Genomic DNA, 18,886 nt, shown 5'->3' on the forward strand with positions numbered 1-18,886 from the left:
GGTGAGAGGAGTTAGGAAACATCATTTAAACGATTTTAAATTGTTCAGAGTGTCTAAAATCTATAAACTGGATCATCTTGCTGTAGCAACATGCAGGTCTAATGTGTGTCTGTGTGCTGTGCAGGGTCGCAGTAGAAGTTGTATCCTCTAAGACCACAGCTGATGTGATGTGGAAAGACGGGCGGGTGGAGAAGGGGATCCGATCAAACGACCTCATCCCGATCCAGCACCTCGACGGCCATGAGTTTTGTCCCGGGGACTTTGTAGTAGACAAACGATGTAAGGAAAAATGTTTCCATAAAACAAATTCTGACGTAGGATTCGACTTGTGAACTGTGATGAGGGGTTTTATAAAATCTGCTCTGCCACCTAGTACTGACAGTATGTAGGTCATGTGCTGAAATTGTCTAAGTCGCTCCGAAAATATTAAAAGGGAGCAATTTTACAGCCAGATAGGTTTTCCATTTTCTTTCAGACAAATCCTTTTCCCAGATAAATCTTTTTTTCTTGGTATCTGGTGTGATTTGTTTCCTTTGTTTTGCTCTCTAAATTGTGTTCATGTGTTTGGCTGCTCTCCTCAGCCCAAGCCCTCCAGGACCCGGGAGTGTACGGTGTGATCCAGTCGGGTGATCACAGGGGGAGAACGTGTGTCGTCAAGTGGATCAAACTCAACTCCACGAGTGACGACGTGGAGGTGAGTCGGCAGCACAAGACAATACCGTTTGTGCTCTAATGTCAGAAAATGCTTTGGTTAGAGATGGGAAGAATGTGAACTGGTGTGTGGTAACCATAGTAACTTCATTACATGGTATTAGCAGATGGTCTGTCTTGATACAAGGTTGTCTGTTTTAATCCAGGTTATCGGATTGGAGGAGGATGTCAGTGTGTACGATATCGCTGATCACCCAGATTTTCACTTCCGCACCACTGACATCGTCATCAGAATATGGAACTCAGAGAATGGAGAGAACGACTGTGAAAATGAAGTGAGAACTGAAAATACAACCTGTTATTCATGTCTGTTTCAGCACAAATTAAACATTATTACATTACAGCAGGGGTGTTGCAACAAGGTCGGTGAACCCTATTGTGTGGGGCCCTATGCCGAGAAGGGGGGGGCCCTTGAGAATGGATGATAATGTTCGTCTACATAAACAACACTATTGTGAGAAGCCCATTCTATGATCAGTGATGTACAGGGAACAGCAATGACATCGTGGTCAGAAACCTCCTAATGTGGCGGATTGATGAAAGTACTTATTGTGCTAAATACTTTATTTGTCCAAATTGTTTGAGTCATGCTCTTTTGAGCAAAGACTTATTTCATAGCTGCTTGATGTAAGACATCATTTATTCTCTTTCATTTTACTGTGGGTTATAAACATATTAATAAGCCCAAACCTTCTATTTGTTGATTAGTATTGTTTGTCTCCCCCCAGACGTCAGTGGGCCAGGTGTCCAGGGTGGATGTGAGCAGCAAAGTGGAGGTGGTGTGGGCAGACAACTCACTGACAATCGTCCTGCCACAGGTAAAAGTTTATCCTACAAACAATTCAGTGTCATTTTTGCTTTTAGAAGTTACATGTCTGCAGCTTATGGTCTCCTAACTCACACACAGCACCTTTACAATGTGGAATCTGAGATCGAAGAGACGGACTACGACTCCGTGGAGGAAACCAGCAGCGTCCTGTCCACTGAGGAGTGGGAGGACGAGAGCGACAGCTGGGAGACGGATAACGGACTCACCACCGAGGATGATAGCCACATCCACAATGCCGATGCGACCCCAATCCCAACGCCCACTGGCTCCACAAACTTCATCATCCCCCCACAGGAGGGCAGCGTCACCAGCCCCACTAAAGCCGTTTCTGGAGAGGAGGGAGAAGTGGCTGTGGCCAGTCCGTCTTCTGTAGGAGGTGGGATTAATTTATTAGTTCTTCATTTCGAGGGATTAGTGTCAATTTTCTCTTCTCAGTCAACAGAAACGCTACAGTACTTTTACTTTGAAATTGGCACAGAAGGTGTTGCAAATATTTATATTTATTTGTTTGTGACATATTCAACAGATACACTTGAAGACAAAGGTCTGTTTTGAGTAAATAGGTGAAACCCCCTGACTCTCTAGAATGAGTGGCCCAGAGAAAATATACAGTGTACACTTTTTATATATTATATTTGTCTTTTCACAGAATAACATAACTGTTTTATCATTTGTGTTGTTCACGTTGGTTTACCGACAGCACAGACTGTAGGTTTTCTAATGAACCTACTGAGTGATGGTGATGTGGAATTAATAAAGACAATAAACACTAATTATATCTGTCTGTTCAGGAACAACTCCGGCAGGCACTGTCAACGGAGCCGAGAAGCCCAGTAAAGATGGAGCCTGTCGGGGCTTCAGGGAGTTGAAGGAAGCCATGAGAATCCTGGAGAGCCTGAAGAACATGACTGTGGAGCAGCTGTTGACCACCGGCTCGCCAACGTCTCCGACCTCAGCCGAACCAGCCTCCACCACTAACCTAGCGAGTACAGTGACACCCACTGCCCCGGAGAAGCCCACCAAGGAGAAACGATTCCTGGATGACATCAAGAAGCTGCAGGAGAACCTGAGAAAGACGCTGGATAACGTGGCCATCGTGGAGGAGGAGAAGATGGAGGCTGTGGTGGAGGCAGGCGGGAGTGGAGGAGCGGGCACAGAGGTCTGTGTTAAACGGAATTACCACATGGCAAAGTTGATTCATTCCAGTGTAATCAAAATAAATAAGTGCAACTGCTGTTGTATTGTTTTTTAACCTGCTGCTGTGTTACTGTGCAGGTGGAGAAAGCTGGAGAGGAGAAGCCCCAACAGGAGCCTCAGACACCGGTTGGTGGACAAGACTGGCCCAGCGAGTTCCTCAGTGACACACCAGTACTGTGCCAACAGAGCGGCGGCAAGCCCGGCGTCACATTCACCAGTGCCAAGGGAGAGGTGTTCTCTGTGCTGGAGTGGGCACCAGGTGAGATATCAGGGTTTACAGTATGTCTTAGTGGTTTATTGAACCTATTAAAACCACAGGTACCAAATGAATTTATAATAATATTGTTTGAAAAGGATCCCTTACAACCTGAGGGTTTTCGGAAGAGCTGACAGAAAGGCCAGTGTTTACAAAAACTGAAATCTATCCGCCTCTTAAGCAGATACAGACGTATGTTGCATACAACTGTCACGGTCTAAATGGGTTCAACTCACACTTTCAGCAAACAGACCTTTTTCGTTGTCAAACAAAAGACCCCACAACTCTAATTACTACATTACTACGGGCGACAACGGCTGCCTCCCATCCTTCAGCTCGATAAATTCCCATCCCACACAAGTCGAGTTGTATTTGTACAATTATTTGATTTCTGTATTGCTTTGGAATGACATTTGTCTCATCTCTGTCTCAGACACTCACTCCTTCGAGAAAATGGAGTTTCAACCGGCCGAGGCCAGGAAGTTCTTCAGCACAGTGAGGAAGGAAATGGCTCTGCTCGCAACGTCTCTACCAGACGGCATCATGGTCAAAACATTTGAAGATCGCATGGTGGGTTTCTGGTCAAACTCATTTAAAGTCATAAAAATGCACAAATTCTCATGCTGCATTTTCCTACATGCACGTAAGTGATGCAGAAATGATTCCTATACATAGTTTCCCAGGTTTGACATTGTTTTGAATCTTTGTGAATCTGTGGGCTTCTCTGGGTCAGGCAAGTCATTAGTATCCTGAGTGTGTCAGAAAGCATCTGGGATTTAGAGTGAATGTAAAATACTCCACTATGATATTCATGGCTTTATTACCATAGTCTCTGATATTAACCTCAGTGTTGTGCATCAGATGATCTTTACATAACATTGTGGACACACATCAAGTCAAACGTTTTGTTTCTGTCTCCTACACAGGACCTTCTCTCCGCTCTGATCAAAGGACCCACTCGTACGCCCTATGAGGACGGTCTGTTCCTCTTTGACATCCAGCTGCCCAACATCTACCCAGCTGTGCCACCGCTGTTTCGCTACCTGTCACACTGCAGCGGCCGCCTCAATCCCAACCTCTACGACAACGGCAAAGTTTGTGTCAGTCTACTCGGCACCTGGATCGGCAAGGTGGGTGAAGAGTACAGAGAGACACAGTGACAACCTAGAGTTCTATAGTGATGGATTTTGATCCAATTTAGTTGTCATCAAAAGTTAAAGTGGAAAGCTGAAGTTATGTTTAAATGGGAATGCAGCGCAAATGGTGCGGCACACATGAATAGACCTGGACCTGTGTTTTCAACTCGTCTTTGGTTATTTCGTCATAAACTGAGTAGTTAAATGAAATGGGGGATGGTAACATTATCTCAATGATAGTTATAAAGAGGAAACATAATATGAATATTTTTAAAGTTCATATGTCATATCTTAAAATTAGCTGATAAAGAACCTATACAGTGTTCCTTGTAAGGGCCTGTGATGAGGACAGTCATGTTATCAATGTTAAGCTGAAGGAAATTAGCTGAGATCCAGATTTGAAAGCTGTTAAGACAGGCGGAAAATAAAAGAATCAAGGATTGAATCTTGGGACACACAACATGCAAGCCGAGCAAGTGAAGAGATACAGTGGTCAATGGGCTCAGAAAAACATTCTGACACATGAGCAGGGGCCTTTTAATGAGAAGGGGAAAGGGTTTAAGGAAAATGATTGTGTCAAAATGAGCGAGCAGGAGAAAGGATAGAAAAAAAACTCCAGACCGTTCAGTTATGCTTTGAAACTACGTCATAGAGGATGAAATGCGGTAGAAACTTTGCTTTGTCAACTCTTTCTTCTAATTAGAAACATTCCTAAGAATCTGTGCTGATTTGTTGATTTGTTTTGATTTGTTTCATTTTTGGTGATGTGATTCACAGGGCACAGAGAGGTGGACCAGTAAGTCAAGTCTGCTGCAAGTCCTCATCTCCATTCAAGGTACGCACACACATGCACGCAGGATTTATTTTGAATTTGCTCAATAAGTCTCGTTCATCTTATTAAGCACATTTAATATGTTTACATATCTTCGGCACACCATCACTGTGGTTTGTACAGCTCAACATGCATGTTGATAAAACCAAACTCTATATGAATGTATATCAGAAATCGTTACAGGCAAACCAAGGCAGCTTTATTGATATGGCACCTTTTAAACACCTTTTACACAAAATCATTCCTCGACTTTTGTCTTTTCCGCCTGTGGTTTTCCGCTCTGCCATGTTTGACACATTAATCGACAGGTGTTGATCTTTCGTCTGTGTTCGTACATGTGTATTTTCCCTACAGGCCTTATCCTGGTGAATGAGCCTTACTATAACGAGGCTGGCTTCGACAGTGACCGAGGTCTTCAGGAAGGGTATGAGAACAGCCGCTGTTACAATGAGATGGCTCTGATCAAGATGGTCCAGTCTATGATGCAACTTCTGCAGCATCCTGTGGAGGTTTTCAAACAGGAAATCCAGGAGCACTTTGTCAGTAACGGCTGGCGCCTCGTCCACCGTCTGGAGACGTGGCTCGAGCTGAGCGACGCCACCGAGAGGAGCCATGCAGCACACGTGTCCTACAGGGCTTCACATTCTAAAGACCGACCGCCATCAGTGGAGCCTCTTGACGAGCAGCTGCCCCTGGGATCAGGGCCCCTGGTGGTGGCCCACAGCAGCCCCAGTAAGCCTGGTGAGGAGGGGATTGCAGGAGGAGGAGTTACCAGTATTATGGAGGAGGAGCTGGAGGATTCAGGGCTCAGTCCTTCCACCACAGCAGCCTCTCAGCAAGAGCTGAGCCAGATCTCAGACTGTGACAGCAGCCAGGGTAACGCCTCTCTGTGTGGCGAGAGCAGGGCCCCCTCCACAGCTCCTGGCCCTGTCTGTGGTGGGTCATCCGAATCAGGTTCTATCACGGTTAGCGGAGGAGGGGTAGTCTCCACAGTAAGCCAGCCAGTGGTGCGACCAAAGAAAAGGAGAAAGAGCTACCGGAGTTTCCTCCCAGAAGGCACCGGCTACCCGGACATCGGCTTTCCACTCTTCCCGCTCTCTAAGGGGTTTGTGAAGAGCGTCCGAGGTGTGCTGCTGCAGTACCGAGCTGCGATGGTCGCTGCCGGCATCCCTGAGCACACAGAGGACAAGTAAGTGCCTCCTCGCCCTTCCCCGACACACCTCCGCACTGCTTCCCGCTCTTTTCTTCCCCCGTCTCTTCTAACTTCTCATCTGCCTCAAGCTGTAGAGGAGGATCCATTACTTCTCTGGGGGGAGTTTACAATTTTTTCAATCTCCTGTACTCCTGCCCAGAGCTGCACTGTGCCCCCAGCATTGCCCAAATTTTTGACCTTTACCTCCATTTCTAAGTCTGTTCAGGTCCTGCTGCCCCAACTCCACATCGTTTAACCTCTTTTCCCCATAAACCCTCTCGATCGGCCGCGACTGAAGGAGGGGAGCATCTTTGATCAGGAGAGTGAGCAAATTCAAGGTTTGGATGCAACCTGATGTTAATGTTTTTTTCCCCTCAGTATCCCAGCCGATGAGTGGATTGGATAAAGATGAGTCGAGCTCCCCTGTCTCATAGAAGCACTTCTCTTTGCATGGAGGCAGGTAAAAACACAGAGCTTTTATTGGAGGAGATCAAAGTTTTTGTCGGCCTCAGCAGGACTTTGACTTCAGTGGTGTGGATGCAAAATGGACAAAATGAGATGGAATATCAGTGCCATGAACCCCCTACCACCCCCCTCCTTCACCAAGCCTCTGCCAAGCACCTACCATATGGGCGGGGACTTGATGGATAACCACTCAGACTGGGAAATATTAAGCAGACTGGTGATCGGCTGGGTTGCACTGAAAAACTGCAAATCCCAGCTCTCCTGGCTGTTGGGCTCACTGCGGCTCCCTGTAGCACTTCTGATGTTATTACTGAACCTTCCTGCACTACAACCAAGAAATGGACAATCTGGTGTGCAAGAGGTGACGTATAAATACACTGAACGAGAGGTTTCCTTATTTTTTTGTAGAATTCACTGGTTGTACGCTTTCTGCCAAATTTCTGTACACACACAAACACACATATTCAAGTAGAACGTACTGAATGTCAGTAAAACTGCCAACCACAACAGCTTCACCACTTCGTCCACCACACTCGCTGGTACTTTCCATCGCCAATCACTCTCGCACAGAAGCACGCGGGGAACATCGAGTGACAAAGTTTACACACGAGTCCCGTCTGGAGGTCAGACTGCTGCAGCTGTTTGGTGTGTAGAGGAGCCGGCCAGGTGCAGGGCGACAGGGAAGAGGCTGCCTGTGAACGTGTTTGTGCTCTAATTCAAGCTTAGAGGAGAATCCTGGTATCTTTCAACCTGAGCCCGATGTTCATAAGTGTGGGTGTAAATGTGTGGTACTTGCAAAACACTTTTAGAATCAGTTTCTCTATAGGTTTCCACCTCTGTCTTCCTGCAACAACCCAAGTCTCACGTGACTTGGAGGGAGACTCAGCGGGGGGGGTAGGGAAGCACGAGCTGCTGCACGTTTGTGAGTGAGACGTCTCATTGAGTGAGATGTGTGTAACGTTACCAGACTCCTGCCAGAATAACAATTTGAGCCTTTTTATTGTTTGGAAAAAAAAAGAACAAAGTGGACATTTATTGGATTGGTGCATTTGTTCTGTTGTAGCCACTGTTGCACACACACATGTATAAACAGCCCAGGTTGGAAAATCCCCAAATTCCCCTTAAACTCATTTGCTGCCTCAACATACAACAGGAACATTTACTTTCTCTAGAGTTAGGCAAAAGCTGTTCACTAAGATGGAATCTGTTCTTTGGTGTTTCGATATGTTCAAGGTTGTTACACTCACAGAGGCTGGACTGTTTCAAAGTGGAGCCTTTACCCATGATGCTCCTCTTCTTTGTGACAAAGGCGACGTCGCTGCAAATGAAGCAATTTATAAATAATTATAAAATTAAAATAAAAAAATGTAAAAAAAAACATTCAGCGTCCATTCCGTCATCTCATGTAAACATGTTGCCTTTCTGAAATGTTCTTAATGATCTCAGACCATTGTGTACAGCGCTGCTTGTGTCATAGTTTAGGCATTAACCTGCACAGACAGAACCACATGGTAAAAACCACTAAATCCCTGCTCCAGTGATCTCCTCCTTTAAAAGTGCAGATCTGTGATCAGTTTCCCACTTTTAGCAGTTCTTTAACACGAGCGATCTATTCTGATGTTCCTCTTCTTTTTGCACGTGCAGAGTTTAATGACATCAGGATAGAGTGCGACATACATACAGTGTGATCCTGAGGGTTTGTTCATAATTAACCTGCTTGATATTTTTGTTTCTGTTATTGTTGGAAAACAACAATTTCAGTGCGAAGGCCAAATGAGAGCATTGAGCTTCTGAGTGAGTGGGCACACTGTGCTGACCTGAAGATGGGAGGGATGGGAGAGGATGGAAACTGAGCCAAGAGATGCTGCGTTTAACAAATAAAAATAAAAGAGGGGTCAATAGTTTTGCTTTGTCTTCCATGAATTGTTTCTCCTTTCCCAACTGAACATTGGTTTTCCTGTATCGGATGAGGTAATCGGGCATCCATGACATTTTGTCCTCTTCCAAGATTTTACCAAACATCCCTGTTTCTCCACTGCCTTGAATGCTACAGAGGGAGAATGTGCCGCCGTCTTCACTTGCTGCTGTAGCTGTAGCATGTAGCCTTGTTTGCTTTGCTCAGTTTTGTTCTCCCAACACAAACGTTGCTGTTTGTTAAACGTCCCCTTCACATTTCTCAGAGGAAGGTGTCACTGGTCAGATCTTGGCTAGAAAGTAAGAGCCGCATGGTGTTCTGAAGAAACAAACCCACTCTGCTCCTCCAGGAATGAAGAGGAGACGGAACTGCTCCGTCTTTCATTCGTTCATTTCATTCAACTGTCACACAAATGGAAAAATGTCGAGCTATTGCTAGAGGTCTTGTAAAGCAAAACCCTGACAAGATATCAAGCACATGTTGCTATGTACAATTTTCTGTATGTGTGTTTGTTAGTCAGAATTAAACTATAATTAATATTATCATTATTATTATTATTGCGAGAAGTTTGTTTTACAGCCAAAGCATGTTACTTGTTGCTTTAAGCCTTTTGAATGAACTACACACAAGACTTGACTGTACGATGTCTACATTTCCACAGGGGCCTGTTCTTGATATATATATAGAAAAAAAGATTTGTAGCCTGATTCCCTGTGTACAGACGTCATGATTATAATGAAATATATAAATACATACAGTATATATATTTAACACAAACTTGAGTTCTAACAAGTCACGTGGATGCTTGGGGCATATATGTACAAAATGCTGAGTGTGTATTGTACTTATGATTTCTTTCATTTTTTTTTAATGGTTTCATTTTGTTGAGTTCAAACAGCTGTATAGTGATGCATTAAAACTTTACAAGCAGCACCATAGAGACATTGTGGCTCTTTTTTTTCTCATTCAGTACTTGTATAGACTGCAGCTTTTCATCACAATTACAAGAAGGGCTAAGGTGGTGTATATATCTGTTTTATAAAAAATTATGTTTTCTTGTCAAATCCCATGAAAACACCTGACCCAACACACAAACATATCTGTGGAGCCTAGACCTGATGTTGATTTAAGATTAAGATACTTTTATTAGTCCCAAACACAGGCACACTCATGCAGGTAGGGAAATTTAACCTCTGCTTTTGACCCATCTGGTGCAGGACACACAGAGCAGTGAGCGACCATGTACGGCGCCCGGGGAGCCGATGTTGTGGGAGTAAGGTGCCTTGCTCAGGGGCCACAGACAGTGTAGGGAGAATCCTCTTGGATTTTTGGACAGATCAATCCAGGTTTGTCTTTTGTTGTCTCTCCGTGGAGTCGAACCAGAGACCTTCTCTGCCCATAGTCCAAGTTTCTGCCACTAGACCACCGCCTCTCACAAAATGCTTTAATGTGTTCTTTTAATGCTGTGTTTTAATGCATTTCTCACTAGAGCAGCAAAATGAGTGTTAATCCACAGATGAAAATAGTCCCGAACAAATCAATCTTTCACTTAGATTTGAGCCACGTTTAGGCACCACTAGAGACTGATGAGTCCAATAAGATAGATTCAGTTTTCATGTTTAACACCAGACCAACTCTGCTTTCAGGAAACAAGTCTTTGTCATTGGATGCATTGTCTGCTTGACAATGCTGCTTCTCTGTTTTAAAGTGGATCTAATTCGATGCAAATTGTCTCCTCCATTTGAGCCAGGTTCACAATTCACTGAAGAAAAAATGCTCTCGAAAGTTAAATGGGTTTATTGACTTTTTAGTCCGTTGAAACATTATCCTGCATTTGGCCTAAATAGCTTCAAAACTGCTGAGTGTTGTCATGCAACATGTCAGAGGATCGACAGTCTTCTCTGAATTTAAAGATGTCGGATTTTACTGTTAATGATTAGAGTTCAGTGGGTTGAACATTCAGATATAAATTATCAGCTGTGGACAAAAAGCATAAAATCCCCAAACTGATAAAATAACTCCACCTCATTTTCATGAACCGAATCTCACCCGGGCTTGTTTGTCATATTTATTTCATTTTTCAATCAAGAACACTCCAGCAGAAAGTTCGATTTCATGATCGAAATTACAGACATTTGTCAAAATGGAAAAATAGATCTCTCTTTGAATAAAGAACCAATCAATATTCAGTGTGCAAGAAAAAAAGAAAACATTCTTCCCTTCACCATAAACATGAAATCACACAAAAGGACAAAAGTTTTGATGCAGCAGGCAAAGACGAGCAGCAAATCAACAGTCAGACGTGGGTGTGGTCAGAAGAACGCTCATCAGCGCCTTCATCTCATCTTTTATTAGTTTGATGAAAGTTGGACGACCTGACTGTCAATCACACAGAAACCACACTCTGTCGTTCCTATTTCAAGATTTCAAGGTCTGCACAGACGTTACTGATGACTTTCATTTATTATCTCACCTGACGACACTCAACCCAACTCTGTCTCTTCCATCTCAGAGTTTTTTCAAAAATAGTGGTGAGAAAACTGATGAGCTGATATAAAAGAAATTCAGCTGGTTGCACTTAATGAAAAGGTGAAAGCACCACCGTGTTCAAACCACCAGGAGGCGGCACAGTCAAGGCACATGAAATAGTTAACGCAGAACAAACTGAAATCTTTGCATAGACAAAAAAAAGTGATAAATGGCAAAAATATCTTTCTCTTGAGTTTATAAATCTTCCATCTTTATGGTGCTATTTCTGTCATATGCAACAATCACAGCAGGTGAAACTTGGAGCTTTTGTTGCTACAAACCACATTTGTCTCCTCAAACGACGGCAACGTGCAACACGCATTTTTTCAAGTAGTGTTTCCATCTCACAGGCTTGTCCATACGCAGCTGTTGTCAAAAGATGTTGTTATACTAAACTAGTTCATCGGTGGAAGGAGCAACAAACGTACACTGTGCAAACATATCGAAGAAAAAGTATTAAAAGGTTTTTTGAGGTTTTGGTCTTTTCATTATTCTGTTGTTTACAGTGTCAAACGTAGTCGTGGCATTAAAACACGAAGCATGACATTTTTTGCAATTTAAATGCAGCCATGTTGCCTTCTCCTCTCTTACTGTTCACATGGAAAGTGACAGCGATCCTTTTCACCAGCAAATGGTTCTTTTACATCAGATATCCTGATGTTACAGTTGCTGCTAGCGCACCTGTGTGTGTGTGTGTGTGTGTGTGTGTGTGTGTGTGTGTGTGTGTGTGTGTGTGTGTGTGTGTGTGTGTGTGAGCGTGCGTGCGTGCGTGCGTGTGCATGTCTGAAAAGCACCGGTGTGGTGGCTCTGCAGACACTGCAGTGCTCTTAAAGCAGCAGATGAGAGATGGATGATGGATGGAGGAAAGCAGCAGAGTGGTATGGATGGAGGGAGTGGAGGCAGTAAAACATTTCAGACCAGGACCAGAGCTGCCGCCACCTGAACATGGTCACATCATCGGTCAGGGACGTCCAGCTCGTCCTGGTTCAGAGCTTCACCTTCTTATTTGTGTCGATGTCACTTCAGTGATTTCTTACATTAGTTCCCATGAAGTGGTTGCTGGTGATAAAAGGAACCATGTGTTAACAATGAGAAGCTGGATTAAAGGGTCAGTTCACCCACCACTTTCTTTTTCCTTTCCAGTTATCTAGTCGTGCAGTATATGGTTTTGGTTTTATTCGAGCAGCTTTGATATCCGGCTGTGAGACCACTGTCCAATCTCAATGGTATATTGTGGTGAATGGTGAACTGACCATTTGAATGTGTTGACTTCTCACTGGTCACATTTGTTTCACTGTGACTGTGTTTGTGCAGCACTCTGGAGACTTTAGACCTCAGAAAGAAATGGAAATATAAAAGTGGTCTGACGGATGCAGATCTGTTCTGTCACTGTGGTTTGTTTATGAAACAAGGACAAAGCTAACAGGACCATAGCAGTGAAGCCAGATGGCTTCACAGGCTGCTCCATTTTTAAGGCTCCTTCAAACGCATCCTTCTATTCCCGACTATCTAAGGATCCAACAAGTGGATGCTTCTTTGGCGAAACTGTCCCAGTAGTCGTTGGGCGTCAGTGACCATCATAGCTACGTGGTGCCGAGCGGCAGCGGCTTCATGTCGGTCATAATGCAACAGTCAGGCTGGAAAAAGCTGGTGATGCAAAAAAGAAATCCTTCCTGGAGATTCCTGAACGCAGCTTTTAAGGCAACACTATGTAACGTTTACTGATCATCAGTGCCCTCTGCAGCCAGATGTGTACAGTCATACAGTCTTAATATGAGGAAATCAACTAAATATAATGAAATATAAATAGTTATATTAAATGATATATGATGCCATTTGCTTTTTTCACCTTCCTCCACATGACTCAGTAGCACCATCGCCTCAGAAACAGTCACAATGCCTGATGACCTCAGTTCCAACCAGGGTAACGACTCCATGAGGACATCTGCACTACCACACAATAACTACACGTACACACACAAAAACATGGTCTTCATCCTAGTGACAAGGAGCCATGAAGGTATAAATCAATAAATCATTTCCTGATGAATTTGCTTCAAGCTGAGAATGTGGATCCAGGACAGAAGAAACGCACCATGCAGCAGTAGACAACATGAAAGCTGGAGGCTAAAGACGTGGCTGGATCTACTACTGCGGAGGATAAACACTTCATCATGATGATGATGAGGAAGCGTGTTTGTGTCTGTGAGGCTGACTTGATCTACCACAGTATGATCAACTGTCGCCATGGAGACCCCAAAGTGTTCAATATAAATACAAGATTTCAATTAAAGAGTGAAATAATCATACTTTTTCTTTTCACAGTATAAGCATTCTAACAGTTATTTGAGTTGTGAAATTATAAACCTATTCTTGCCAAAAAAATAAATAAATACAATAAAACCTCTTATTGTGAAGTAGTGCTTAATAAATATATATATATATTTTTTTAATTTTTCTCTGCATTTATTCAACTGTTTATCTAATATTGGACACTTTGCATCTCCATAAACAGCACGTGTTTGTTGTAATATCCCATCGGACATCAAAGTATTTTCATTAAAAAAACGATGTACTGGTTTTCTGCGTACCACTGACAGAGAACGCAGCGAATAAAAGTGAACGAGTGTAACATCCATTTGTACCTGCACCTTTTCCATTTCTGATTTGAAATGGTACACATGATCAATTAAACATCATCAGCCATACATATCAAAGATAAAAGCCGCTGGTGTTTGTTTCTTCAGTTCATCCAGTGATTAATCTTGCCAGACCTCTGTGCACTTCAGCCTGCATCGGCCCATACTCCACCACTTCTCCGTCTACTGTTATTATTCCTTTGGGAGAGTTCGGCTCCAGCCTGAGAGCCTGCACCTCAGTGTGCACCAGATGTTGACAGTTAGAGGTCAGATGTGCGCCCTTCTCCATAGCTAGGAAGAGCCTCAGCAGAGCGCTGCGGGATATTCCCGCTGTGACGTAGGTTAGATGGATGACGCCGTCGTCCAAGGTGGCGTTCGGTGCTGCCATCAGGTCCTCCGCCAGGTGGGACTGGTACATGGCCAGCATGAGGACAAAGTCTTCTTCCTGGACCACCACCCAGTCACTGGTCAGCGGCTGGTCCAGGGGCAGCAGCCGGGAGGCAGGGGGGCCGGGTTGACCTTTGGTGGCGCTTCTGGGGGGCGTGCTCTCCGCCCTCCGCACCTTGAGGGAGTTGTTGGAGTGGCAGGAGTTCTGAAGGGTGTTCTGACAGGGAGAGTCTCTCGTCTGGGGGTGCAGCTGAGAGGCTGGACTCAGAGAGGGAGCCTGATTGCTGCAGTGCTTCGTCATGTTGTTTCTCAAACCTCCCTCTGTGTTGCAGTCCTTGGAGGCGGGCAGGTAAGCCAGCTTACCTTTGTAGATGCGGAGAGAAGCCAGCCTCACCAGCGTGCCCACAGTGAACCTGGCAGCTCCAACGTGACGGTACTTCTCGCTCTCTATGTCCACGTCCGCTACGAAGCCCCAGGCCAGAGAGAGGAAGGAGAAGAGACGAGGGCCGGAGGACAGCTGGACAGAGACCAGGTCCATACGAGACAGGAGGCCTTTACAGAGCAGGAAACCACAGCTGATCAGGAGCTCCTCACCGAAGACTTGAGAGGCTCTGTAGGAGAAGAGAGGAGAGTTAGTGTGTGTGTGTGTGTGTGTGGGTGTGTTTGTGCCGAGGTCAAAGGTCAATGTTGAAGGTGGGATGTAAAGGAGTGGTTTGAGCGTGGTGGAAAAAAACTCTCAGGGAGACTCAGCGATGAAGGAGAATAAAGGGAATTATTTATTATTCCATAATAAGGCCGACAAGGCAGAATTAACTTGAAAAATATATAATAAAAAAAAAAAACAAGAAAAAACAAACACTTGCAAATAAAAAAAAATAAAGCGGCACGTGGGCCCAATACAACACAAATCCTAATATACTTCTCAGCATAACACTTTCAAGGGGAGCTCTCAAACTTACGTCCTTCTCTTAGCTTCCCCCCTTGCAGACTGAACCGCCTGGCTTAAATGTCACCTAGCTCCACCCCACAATTGGAAGAGTCCAACATATCATCATACACAGGGGTGTCACAGGTAAGGCCATGCCAGAAGCTTTAATCAGCTTATCCCAAAAAATCCTTAGGTGTGCAAAACAAATTCACAACATATCTGTCATACCATTGCTCCCTGCAGGTATAGCCAAATAATAATATCCAGCATTAACAAAATAAAATAGTCCGCGGGTTCGCTTCCGGCTAACCCGGAAGTCGAACGCCTATTTACTTCCGCGTCGCGGGCTGCTCGCTTTCAACACAAACGAACAGAGACGCGACGCGGACCACGGTAAAACAACGCTGTGTAATATGCAATTAATGTGACCTTTTAAACTAAATAAACGGAACATTTATAACATAAGACATTGTGTGGAGTGGTGATTTTAACGGAAAACTGATGGGTACAAAGGTGTATAAACTGTAGCGGTGTACTTGGGGCAGTGTATAACTGCCGTGACGGTCGCCGAGCGCACCGTCACACAACCCCCCCCTTAAGAGAGAGCGTCCATGTCATGACGCGAAAGGAAGTCCGCAATAATATTGTCCTTGCCAGCCCTGTACTTCACAGTAAACTTGTAGGGCTGCAACGACAGGTGCCAACGGGTAATCCTTGAATTAAAATCCCTCATGCGATGAAGCCACTGCAGGGCCCTATGGTCTGTCTCAAGGACAAAGTCTTTGCCCACCAAATAGTATTTAAGAGTGTCAATGGCCCACTTAATAGCCAGAGCCTCTTTCTCAACAGTGGAGTAGCGAGTCTCACGAGGGAACAGTTTACGGCTCACGTACTGCACTGGTCTTCTGTCCTCCCCCTCACCCTGCAACAACACTGCCCCCAGGCCAAGGCCTGAGGCGTCTGTCTGTACTGTAAAGGGCAAGGAAAAGTCTGGGCTCTGGAGCACAGGATCCAGACACATGCCTTCCTTCAAGTCTTGGAAAGCTGCTTCACACTCAGCTGTCCAAACCACCTTGTTGGGACTGGTCTTGCGAGTTAGGTCCGTCAAGGGTGCAGCCCGGCTGGAGAAGTCAGGGATGAACCGTCGATACCAACCGACTAACCCCAGGAAAGACCTCACCCCCTTTTTGGTAGAGGGCGGCTGAGAATCGCGGATGGCGTCCACCTTGCCGATTTGCGGTCGGATATTGCCGCCACCCAGGCTGTAGCCCAGGTAACAGACCTCAGACCTGGCGAGCTGGCACTTGCTGGCGTTCACCACCAGCCCTGCTCGATGGATCCGCCGGAAGACATCGCGAAGGTGATGAAGATGCTCCGCCCAGGAGGAACTATGTATAATGACGTCATCAATATAGGCCGCGGCGTAGTCCTCAGCACCCCTCAGCACCTCATCCATGAGACGCTGGAAGCTTGCTGCGGCGCCATGAAGACCAAAGGGCATGACCCGGAACTGGTACAGACCTGATGGAGCTCGGAAGGCGGTCAGCTCCTGTGCTCGGGGGGAGAGTGGCACCTGCCAGTACCCCTTACACAGGTCCAAAGTGCTGAGGAACTTTGCCCTCCCCAACCGCTCCACCATCTCGTCCACACGGGGCATGGGATAGGGGTCAAATGTCGATATGCTGTTCAGCTTTGAAAAGTCAATACAGAAGCGGAGCCCGCCATCCTTTTTTGGAACCAGGACCACTGGACTGCACCACTCACTGCGCGAAGGCTCAATCACCCCCATCTCCAGCATGGCCTGTACCTCCTGCTTCAGCGTAGATATCAGACGCGCTGGAACCCTGGTAGCAGTCTGCCGGATGGGACCTGGAGACGTGAGCTGGATGTCATGGGTGATCACCTCGGTCCGCCCTGGCTGGTCTCGGAACAGGCCTCTGGGGATGATGCTCAGCAGGTCCTCCTGCTGTTCAGGTGCCAGGTGGGTGACGGACGGGTAGGGAGACTCACCACCAGCTGTAGGAAAATACAGCTCCTCTGGTTCTTCCTCCTGCACCACGGTCCGCGCCCACAGCTGGTTTTGGACGGCCGCCGGGCGGTCTGTCCATCTCTTCAGTAGGTTGACATGGTAGAGGTGCTTTGAGCGACGTCTGTCCGGCATGGCAATTTCGTAGGTTACTTCGCTGGCCTTGCGAAGCACTTCATATGGACCTTGCCATTTAGCCAACAGACTGCTCTCGGATGAAGGTAGCAGCAGCAGTACTTTCTCTCCAGGATTAAAAGAGCGGCTGCGTGCAGTCTGGTCATACCATGTCTTTTGTCGTGTCTGCGCCTTGGCTAGGTGGTCATGTGCCATGGAGCTCAGCTGTTCCAGCTTCTCCCGCATCTTTAGGACATAGCTCACGATGTTTACCGGCTGGTGAGGAGCATCCCCCTCCCAGCTCTCACGGAGAATGTCAAGTGGGCCTCTCACCTCCCGGCCATACAAGAGCTCGAAGGGGGAGAACCCGGTGGATGCCTGCGGTACCTCTCTGTAGGAGAAGAGCAGATAGGGGAGCCACTGATCCCAGTCAGCCCCCGAGTCAGACACGAATTTCCTTAGCATAGACTTCAGGGTTTGATTGAATCTCTCAACCAAGCCGTCAGTCTGCGGATGATAGGGTGTGGTTCTGATACCCCGGATCCCTAACATAGAGTACACCTGCTTCAGAGACCTACTAGTGAAGTTGGTGCCCTGGTCTGTCAAGACCTCTTTGGGGATCCCCACACGGGAGAACAGTTGAATTAGGCAGTTGGCTACCTGCCTAGCTTTTGTATTCCTAAGGGGAAAAGCTTCAGGGTAACGTGTTGCATAATCACAGATCACTAGAATATACCGGTGGCCCGCCCTACTCCTTTCTAGGGGACCAACTACATCCATGGCTATGCGACTGAAGGGCACGTCTATAATGGGGAGACTGATGAGAGGCGCTTTCAAGCCTCTGTGCGAGCGAGCAGCTAATTGGCACTCCGGACATGACCTGCAGTATTCTGCTATGTCCCTCTGAAAACCAGGCCAGTAAAACCTGTTGACAATTCTTTTCTCAGACTTTTCTTTGCCTAAGTGTCCTGCCCACGGAATGCTATGCCCAAGATGTAATACTCGGCCTCTCAGAGCCTCGGGAACCACCAACTGTTCCTTGTCTGCACTCTCCCTGTACAGTTTCCCATTATGCATTATGAAACAAACCCCTCCCTCATTTATGGCTTCCCTAGCCTCATCTGGGGTTTTCACCGAGGCGAAGCTAGAGCTAAGGGTAGGGTCTTCCTGCTGTAATTTACCAAAATCTGGCACAAGGACTTCACTGCCCTCCAGTGGTGGTAGGGAAAGACTCTCTGGCAACGGTGTACCTGCCACTTTAGCTCTACGCTTCTCTGCCTTGGATTTTCTACATTTGCCACCTTGGCAATTATATGGTAACTCCGCTAAATAATCCGGTTCTGATTTCTTCCTGGCCTGTGCCCTCGTTAAAACATAACCAGAAGCTGTGTTAACATTTTGCAACAACTCTGTTAAGATTGGCACATCCTGGCCTAGAATCACAGGATAGGGACACTTATCCAAGAGACCTACAGTAAGCAAAAACTTTTGACCGCTGATTACAATGGGGACCTCGCTAGTCTGATGCACAGACTCATCTCCATGGATGCATCGAACCCTCACGCTACCAACTGGCTGATAATTAGACTTTAAACAAGATCTAAGAACAAAAGATTGACTACTACCAGAGTCAACCAAAGCCTGCAGCGTTTTGCCTCCTATCCTGACGGGGACAGTTACATCAGCCGGAGTGAATGCTATATGTTTACTAGGGCCCGAGGGATAACACA

At 45.9% G+C, this 18,886-nt stretch overlaps 2 protein-coding genes across 2 annotated transcripts in view; one reads left to right on the forward strand and one right to left on the reverse strand.

Annotated features, from left to right (window-relative positions):
• Window positions 1–9,464, forward strand: part of ube2o (ubiquitin-conjugating enzyme E2O) — a 32,667-nt gene extending 23,203 nt beyond the window's left edge. Inside the window, exons 12-23 of the mRNA XM_062388562.1 lie at window positions 125–279; window positions 582–694; window positions 858–986; window positions 1,440–1,529; window positions 1,619–1,916; window positions 2,332–2,699; window positions 2,816–2,996; window positions 3,427–3,563; window positions 3,920–4,123; window positions 4,907–4,964; window positions 5,316–6,150; window positions 6,532–9,464. Coding sequence (XP_062244546.1) covers window positions 125–279; window positions 582–694; window positions 858–986; window positions 1,440–1,529; window positions 1,619–1,916; window positions 2,332–2,699; window positions 2,816–2,996; window positions 3,427–3,563; window positions 3,920–4,123; window positions 4,907–4,964; window positions 5,316–6,150; window positions 6,532–6,559 — 2,596 coding nt within the window. The 3' untranslated portion in view covers window positions 6,560–9,464. The remainder of the gene's footprint in view (window positions 1–124; window positions 280–581; window positions 695–857; window positions 987–1,439; window positions 1,530–1,618; window positions 1,917–2,331; window positions 2,700–2,815; window positions 2,997–3,426; window positions 3,564–3,919; window positions 4,124–4,906; window positions 4,965–5,315; window positions 6,151–6,531) is intronic.
• Window positions 9,465–10,568: 1,104 nt separating this feature from the next.
• Window positions 10,569–18,886, reverse strand: part of LOC133954520 (sphingosine kinase 1-like) — a 35,789-nt gene continuing 27,471 nt past the window's right edge. The window contains exon 5 of the mRNA XM_062388981.1: window positions 10,569–14,699. Coding sequence (XP_062244965.1) covers window positions 13,811–14,699 — 889 coding nt within the window. The 3' untranslated portion in view covers window positions 10,569–13,810. The remainder of the gene's footprint in view (window positions 14,700–18,886) is intronic.

This window comes from Platichthys flesus, chromosome 5, assembly GCF_949316205.1.
Source record: "Platichthys flesus chromosome 5, fPlaFle2.1, whole genome shotgun sequence".
Classification (NCBI taxonomy): Eukaryota; Metazoa; Chordata; class Actinopteri; order Pleuronectiformes; family Pleuronectidae; genus Platichthys; species Platichthys flesus.